General features: G+C 52.1%; 1 protein-coding gene across 1 annotated transcript; it reads left to right on the top strand.

The window, feature by feature from the left end:
• Positions 1-5,067: 5,067 nt before the first annotated feature.
• Positions 5,068-8,198, top strand: LOC123160137 (transcription factor LRL3-like). The gene is made up of 7 exons (XM_044577954.1): positions 5,068-5,551; positions 5,662-5,736; positions 5,854-6,018; positions 6,388-6,453; positions 7,138-7,203; positions 7,295-7,363; positions 7,464-8,198. Exons 1-7 carry the CDS (start codon positions 5,186-5,188, stop codon positions 7,854-7,856), a joined length of 1,200 nt encoding a protein of 399 aa, XP_044433889.1. The 5' UTR covers positions 5,068-5,185; the 3' UTR covers positions 7,857-8,198.
• Positions 8,199-8,708: the final 510 nt, after the last annotated feature.

The following is an 8,708-nucleotide window of genomic DNA, read 5'->3' as shown; positions in this document are numbered from 1 at the left end:
GCTTGTCCCATCCGGTGTACCCTAAGAATGAGATACGTGCGACTCCTATCAGGCTAGGTCGGTGCATCGGGTGGTCTTGCTGGTTTTGTTTTATCATTGTCAAAATGTCTTGTGAACCGGGATTCCGAGTTTGATCGGGTTGTCCCAGGAGGAGGATTTTCCTACGTTGATCGTGAGAGCTTGTCGTGGCTAAGTTGGGACACCCCTGCAGGGTTTAAACTTTTGAGAGTTGTGCCCGCGGTTATGTGGTAGATGGGAATTTTTAATGTTCGATTGTAGAGAACTTGACACCAGATCCGAATTAAAATACATCAACCGCGTGTGTAACCATGACTGTCTCTTTTCGAGCAAGTTCGGGAAGAGAACACGGTTGGGTTATGCTTGAACGTAAGTAGATCAGGATCGCTTCTTGATCATTACGAGTTGGCGACCGCTTGCGTAGTTTCTCATCTTATTTTTGTACTCGTAAGTTAACCACCATACAATGCTTAGTCGCTTGTTGCAACCTCACCACTTATCCATTCCATACTCATTAAGCTTTGCTACTCTTGATACCCATGGTAATGGGATTGCTGAGTCCGTATGGCTCACAGATTACTACAGCAACAGTTGCAGGTACAGGTAATGCGATGATCTAACACGAGTGCGATGCTTGCTTGTTTGGAGTTCTTCTTCTGCTTCTTCGATCAAGGGATATAGGTTCCGGGTCGGGAGCCTGGGCTAGCAGGGTGGATGTCGTTCTTCTTTTTCGTTTGATTTCATCCGTAGTCGGATCCTGCTCTTCTGTATGATGATTGCTATGTATTAATGTATTGTTGTATGAATGTTGTAGCTTGTGGCGAGTGTAAGCCTTTATCTTGTATTCTCATTTATTCAGTACATGGTATGTTGTAATGATATCCACCTTGCTACGCGCTCGAAATGGGAATGTGCCTCAATCATGAATTCATCACGTGATTGAGATAGAATCGCGTCATGTGCGCTACAGTTTTGAGTTTCTATATCCCCTAATTATTGACAAGAGCGTTGCAGGGGACAACTAGCTGATCTATAGAGTTCATCGAGAACTACCCCTATTTTGATGGATGTCTTCGTGGAACTTTGAGTTTTATCTCTTGGAATTTTCTTTCGGTGGAATTTTCTTTTTATGGGCCTACAGATTCGAGCGTAGCTAGCTGTTTGGAAATGGGAAGAACAAGCACAGACATGACTCTGCAAGCCAGCGTGAAAGGTATAATATATGAATACTTACTTTTCTCGCGAGTTTAATTAAGTCAATACTTTTATTTGGCTGGTTGCACTTAAACTTCATTCCCCGCGTTAGTTTATTATCATTTAGTTCCAGTTCCCAATCCAGGTCTTGCTAGTGAAACTTTGATATTAAGCATTGTTTTAATTGGAAAATCCAGTAAGACAGAGAGAAAAAGTTCTAAAAGAAAACTTGGGGGCTTGTATTTTGAAGAGAATTAGCACATAAGACAGCCAACTCCATAGGACTTAATTTGATTGGCTTGATGGTACTGACTCATAGATTTTTCTAGAGGAATGAAAATTTGAGGTGATGGAGGTTATGCCAAAACCTGTTTTGCAATACATGGTTGATCGCTTTATGCATGTTTCATGGCCCGTCACATTTTTTTGCTTTACGTGCATAATTGTGATTTCATCGCCTCTCTTGAGTTTATGCCGAGGACACTCCGCTGGCAACGAGCGATTCAACAGAGCTTCAGCTCAGATTTTTGCTATGAGTCTATTAACATTGCAGTGACAACACTGTAGCGAATATAATTCAACTCTCTCTTGAGAGTGTGTGTATGTGCAAAAACAGAATACAGACCGTGCGCTCGAAAGAGACAACTTTTGGTCCATATATTCAACTAGAAGCCACAACAAAATAACGGCATAATACCGTCACCAATGATAGAAGTTCCAACAGACAATGATTGACTGCTTAGGCGGTGCGAGTGGGTCTTAATTAGACACTTGAGTACTATGTTTTCTTCTACCCAAAACCCCTTGGTTATGTTCATATTTTGGAAAGATCCAAAATGCAAAATCTATTCACGAGAGAATGCATTTTCGCTTGCTCTGCACCTAGTTAACTATCAAGTTTTACTTGCGAAGTGCAATCATTCGAATGCAACTATTCTCTTAATTAAGATTGCAGGATTTGTGAGAATGGATATATTACATCTTCACAAGCCAGTAAAACTCTTTACTCATTTGTCAATCTCCCTTTCACTCTTCTTAGTTCTTAATTGCTTGAAGACGAGAAAGACTTGAGCTTGGAGGACTCGATGGCTTGATATTTTGTCACTTTTATAAGAGGGTTTTGATATGGTTTCAGAAGGTTTTCAATAATTCTTGTATCTTTCTAACACTAATCCTTCAAAAGAGAACAACCTTTTTCTATTGATGTGCAAGAATATACATATTCTGGTGGAAGCCAACCAATATCCTAGCAAAGGAAGCCATTTGGAGCAACTCTACTTTTGGGCGAACATGTATTAGGGGCACTGGACCATAAGACGATGCATGGTACGAGGCAGACTACATGGAACGCATGGCACATGTCCCACCATGTGCGTCGCTAGCGAGCGAGCGGTACAACCGGCGCTATCGTTTGCCGGTCGACCGGAATGAATAGTTTGCCAACATGAACTACTAGCCGAGCCGAAGCATCGGGATTTTCCTCGTCTTCAAGGGCAAAAGGAGACGGATTTACGGGCTCGCGGGTGATGCTTCGAGAGAGGGGTACGCCCCAGCCGCCACTTAGAGCATCTTCAACAGTCGCGCTAAACAAGCGCCGCGTCGCAAATTTGATCATTTTAGCGCGCGCAACCCTGCAGGTGGCTCTATCGGGCGCGCAATAACTGTCGTGGTTCTAAGTCTGACAGTAGTGTAGGGGGTACTAAAGGAGAGGCAAGATCCTAGCTATGGAGTAGTTGTACACGCAAGAGTTTTACGAGTTCAGGCCCTTCTCGGAGGAAGTAACAGCCATACGTCTCGGTGCGCGGAAGCGGTCAACTGGATTATATGCGTGTGAGTTACAGGGGTGCGAACCCTTCTGCGTGTGGAGGGGGTGGCTTATATAGAGTGTGCCAGGACCCCAGCCAGCCCACGTAGCGGAGGGTTCAATGTACATGAAGACCTGGCGTTACTGGTAAAGTCTTATATAAAGTGATATCATGGCCATAAAGACTACTTAATAACAGACCGTTTGGATGCAGAGTGACCCTAGATCTCTTGGCGGTCGAGTGAGTCTTCATGGTCGAGTGTCTTTGAGTCCGTCGAGTGGAATCCTTCCGGGTCGACTGAAAGACAGTTTCTTCTAGAGATGTCCTTGGGGAGTGTATCTTGGACAGGTCCATGACCCTACCCTAGGTACATGGCTTCATCAATAACCGCGCGCGCGGTATAAGGAGTTGGGCGCGCGGTCGGATTCGGTATCTCGCGCGGTATATTTGGGGCGCCCGCTTCCGCGCGCGGCACACTTAAGCGCTCGTGCCGCACTCTCTCCTCTCCGCCTCCTACGCCCCGCGCGCGCCGGCGCCGGTGAACTGCACCCATGGACGCACGCGCCAGCACCCCGCTCACCCCATCCTACAGCCGCGACCCCTCCCCTGCCGCCGCCGCCGTCGGAAACCCTAGCGCGGGGAGCGTCGGCCTCGCCACCGCCGGAGCTCCGCCGAGCATCGGCCTCGCGCGCAGCCTCTTATTGCCGCCGCGGATGACCACGGCGACGGGTGGCGTCGCGCCGGCGCCGTCCCGTGCCGCCGCCGCCCCTCGAAGCTCCCCAATGCGGTGCGACCGGAGAAGGGTAAGACATCCGCGAAGAATAACAAGGCGGCGGACGGCTCCGGCAGCTCGAAGGCGAGGGAAAAGAAGTTTACAGGGCGTTTGACAGGCGCGGCGACTACCGAAGCGCCGGCGAGCTCACTCGTTGAGCCGGCCGCCGACGCGCACAACGTGTTTGACGATATGCCTCAAAGGTGGAATTTTTTTTCCAACTTTTCTTTTCTTGTTATTTTTTGAATGCATCCATATAGATAGGTTATTTGCATTGTTCTATATATTTTGTAGTGTCAATGATGATGCATACATGTCAACTATGGGTGTTGGCTCCAACAATTCGCATTGGTCTCAAACCAATGACATGCATTTTGAAAACCATGAGTTTGAGGTGGACGAGGATGATGAAGGCATTGTCGACGCGTCGAAAGGAAGAGCGGGCAATTACACCAAGGACGATGACATCTTACTATGCAATACTTGGTTGCAAGTGTCGAGGGATCCATCCGTTGGAGGTGATCAAAGTAGAGATACTTTTAAGGGGCGGATGAAAGAACACTTTGATGTTCGCAATGTGAGTGGAATTGACCGCTCCGAGAAATCACTTCGGTCCCAGTGGTCAACAATCAACTCAGATTGTCAAAGGTGGGCGACCTATCAATGTTCAAATTCATTTTGTGTCCAAAATGCCATATATGCACTGCCCCGGCGAGTCGCGCGCGCTGCATTTTTTACGCGCTGCTGGAGCGGCGTGCGCGCTGCATTTTAGCGCGGCTATTGGAGCCAGCGCTGGCGGCCGTGCAAAACCAGCGCGCGGCGCGAAGCACGGCTGTTCGAGATGCTCTCAGGAGAACGCTTGGCCCTGACAAAAAAAAACTCAAATGCCAAGTTCCTTTTTTTTTAGGAAATGCCATCATGACGGTTTATATTTCATGTGAGAATAAAGATACATCGTTTGATAAAACGTCTACTAGAAACCCTGGAGGCTCCGACTTCCAGACAATTGTTCGAGAAGTCTCTGAGTTCCTAAACAATACACCCGCCGCCATATTGGCCTCTCTAGGAAAGTGATGAAAACATATCGAAATAAAATTGCGAGCTAAAAAAAAAAGCATTCTTCTTAGATTGCCGCCGCTGGGCCGAGTTTATACCAGCTGTAGTTGCAGCTCTTGAGCAAAGTCAATAAAAGCAGACAGAAGAGTTGCACGAACTGAGTTCAGTTAATTTTCCATTTGAAAATCGGCACGTAGCAGGCGATTATAAAGGCGCGCACGTAGGGAAGCTAGTTCGCCTGTCCTCCTCCATACTCTCTCCTCCCGCCTTCTCGCGAGCGCATTTACTCGTCAGCTCGTCGCTGCACAGCCCGGCCGGCCGGCACCCGCGCGCCAGACCGATGGCCGGTGGCGACGGCGGAGGGGGCGGCGGGGCGCAGGACGACTTCTTCGACCAGATGCTGTCGACGCTTCCCTCCGCGTGGGGCGACCTGGGCGCCGGCGGGAAGTCGCCCTGGGAGATCGCGGCGGGCGCCGAGGACCTCGGCGCCTTCGACGAGTCGACGCTGCCCGCGTCCAGGCTCCGGCAGCACCAGATCGGCGGAGAGAAGCCGGTCATGCTGCAGCTCACCGACCTCCAGAGGCAGGGCCTCGGCGGCGAGGAGAGCGGCGGCACGGGGTTCTCGCCGCTGCCGCTGTTCGCGGACCGGTCGCCCCCGCAGTCGCGCGAGGAGATGGACGGCGGCTTCAAGTCGCCCAATGGCACGGTAGGATCCTTGTTCTTTTCTGTCTCTCTCTCTCTCTCTCTCTCTAGTCAAATCTTGAAGTTTTTCAGTTGACATGGATTCGTTATGTGCGGGCGCGTGCGTGCATGCAGGGAGGTGACCACGCGCTGTTCAACGGATTCGGGGTGCATGGCGCCGGCGCCGCCGTGCAGCCGCCGTTTGGCCAGGTAAGATCGTGCACCGGTCAGGCCTCGGCGTGCTGGTGCCAGTGCATACGGGAACGAACACGGCCGTACGTGTGAAGCAACACCCATTAATGAATTGTCCTCTGATCGGTCGCGCAGGGAGGATCAATGTCGGGGCAGAGCTTCGGAGGAGGGCCGGCGGCGAGCGGAGGCACGACGGCGCCCGCCTCCTCCGGCGGCGGCGGCGGCGCGGCCCCGCCGCGGCAGACGCGCGTGCGGGCGAGGCGAGGGCAAGCCACCGACCCGCACAGCATCGCCGAACGTGTATGCATGCCACTCCCACTCCCACCCTCCCCTTTTCCATCTGAAATTTAAAAAAACCCCGACATGCTGGTGCACATCAACAACAACCCCAAAGTCTTCCCATCCCCCAACGTATATATTCTCCGCAAATTTCATCTGTCTTTTTGGATCTGCTGCGTGGCTGATGCTATTATTTTACAGTAGATAGAAGCACGAACTGTTGTCTATGCTATGCTTGTAATCAAATCGAAATTCATACGATTGTTTACAGTAGTATTTTACAGTAGAAGCACGAACTGTTCTGTTCCTATGCTATGCTTGTTATCAGATTGAAATTCATACGACTTTTTGCCCTGAACTTTCCTGTGCCTGGCATATCATTGCATGCAGCTCCGGCGGGAGAGGATTGCGGAGCGGATGAAGTCGCTGCAGGAGCTGGTCCCCAACGCCAACAAGGTAAAACAATCACATCCCCGACGAGAATCTCGCAGCGATCATACGGTTCCGCGAAATTCCTGCGTTTCCCATCAACCAGAAAGCCAGGAATCTCTCCCGGCGAGTGGGGGGTGGACGCCTGGACGGGATGCTGGCCCGTTTATGATTGTAGTGGGTCTGTATGGTAGCAGTGCGGAAGAGGGCACGCCGGCCGGCCGGTTGGTGAGCGAGGGTGCGGCGTCGCTCCTGTCTAGCTCACTGGTCACGTCATAATGTGATGTGACATGTGTGCCGCCGAAGCGTGCGCAGCACAGGGGTGGCGATGCGATGCGATGCCGCACGTGTCAAGTCCCGGAACTTGTTCCTGATTTTATTTTATTTATTATCTTTTTGAAAAAACTTGTTCCTGTTGTGGGGAATTTGGACTGAAGAAGGCCGCAGCCTTGGCTCTTCGGCTAGCTGAAGAAACGAGGCAGCTGATGGCCGGGATGAGAGACAAATGTGGCGCGCAGTGAATGGGCACATGGGCGCATTGGATGCCCTGTTTCGCCCTCTTAGTCCGGTAGTCATAATTACAGGCCCAGGTCAATGCCGGGATATGATCGTACTACTGAAATCGAGCCGCTTCGTGTAAAAATCTCTGCGCCGTGGACCGTGGTAGAATAGAATAGAAGAGGTGGTTACTGATGAGATGGACGTGTGCAGACTGACAAGGCGTCGATGCTGGACGAGATCATCGACTACGTCAAGTTCCTGCAGCTCCAAGTCAAGGTACGGTGGTGTTTGTGGATAGAGGTCGCTGTGTTTTTCCTGCTTCTGGTTACGTACGATCTGTGGGGGTGACAGCACGTTTTTTTCTCAGGTTCTGAGCATGAGCCGGCTGGGCGGGGCCGCCGGCATGGCGCCGCTGGTGGCCAGCATGTCCTCCGAGGTAAGTAACCTGACATCCAGTAGGCGACCGTGCAATCATGATCGATTAGCTCTCGATGGATACTTGAATACTGAGGTGCTTGAACGTTGCGAACGTGCAGGCGAAGAGCAGCGCGAAGAGCAGCAACGGCGGCGGGAACAGCGCGGCGGCCGCGGCCGCCAAGGCGAACGGCGGAGGCGAGAGCGGCGGTGGAGCAGGGGCCGGCGGGCTACGGGTGACGGAGCATCAGGTGGCCAAGATGATGGAGGAGGACATGGGCACGGCCATGCAGTACCTGCAGGGGAAGGGTCTCTGCCTCATGCCCATCTCCCTCGCCTCCGCCATCTCCTCCGCCACCACCACCACCACCTCCCCGGCCTCGCTCCTCGCCAGGCAGGCCGTCCGCCCCGGCGCCGCCGCCGCCGCGCTGACCTCCGCGAACGGCGGCGGCGACGACGCCCCCGTCCGGCCCGTCAAGGTCGACGCCGGCGCCGCGTCCGGCGGGAAGCCGTGAAGCTGACCGGCCGGAACAAGGGTGCATCCGTGCATGCATTATCTATGTTATTAGGATATAATCACATGTATCGCTCCTGTATACTCCTTCCCTTCCAATTTTCTTCCTCTGAAGATCAGACTCACCATGCACACGTACGTGCATGTGCATGATCGAGCGAGCTCCCATGAGAAGGCTTATCTCGCTCCCTCCATGAATTTGCATGAAGATCTTCTCTGAGTGGCTTCTGGTGTTCATGCGCTGCCACCTTTCGTGCATTTCAACGTTGACAAACACACAGCAGTATTAATCTCACAAGGTCAGCCGTTGACTCTGCTGCCTCGGCATATGCCTAAAAAAGATCAAAGCATCGTGCTGCGATCATGAAAGAGATCGCGGTCGGTGATATACATTCTTCTTGTGATGCGGCCATTAATGGTTCTGATGCTGCTAGTGATTAGTTGCGAGTAAAATGGTGGCGAGATGTGCAGGCTACTAACGCCGCACGACGTCCGTCGATGGGCTGGCTGGCTGACGTAAACAAATGCGGCGGAATAATTAGGGCGTGCCTTGCTCGCACGACACGGAGGGAGACGAGGATTAAGGGGGTGGATTGAGAATCAATCCGGCGCGAGGTGCCCACGTTGGTGGTGAGGCCAACGAGTTCCTGCCAGCTGGGGCGGAGGATTTTTGGATCCAGTAGACAACAACAAAAAACAGAGAAAGTCATGCCTCTCCCGTGTTGCCCCTGCGAGGCGACGTGCAGGACGATCTAGGTCTCCGTCGCCACCCCCCTTCCCTCTTCGTCGCCACCAGAGGGCGTGGTCGAGCTTCGGCGGGGCCATGGCGTTCACTCGTGCAGCACGGCCGGTG

The sequence above is a fragment of the Triticum aestivum genome, chromosome 7B, assembly GCF_018294505.1.
Source record: "Triticum aestivum cultivar Chinese Spring chromosome 7B, IWGSC CS RefSeq v2.1, whole genome shotgun sequence".
NCBI lineage: Eukaryota > Viridiplantae > Streptophyta > Magnoliopsida > Poales > Poaceae > Triticum > Triticum aestivum.
This window is presented reverse-complemented; position numbering and strand designations above follow the sequence as displayed.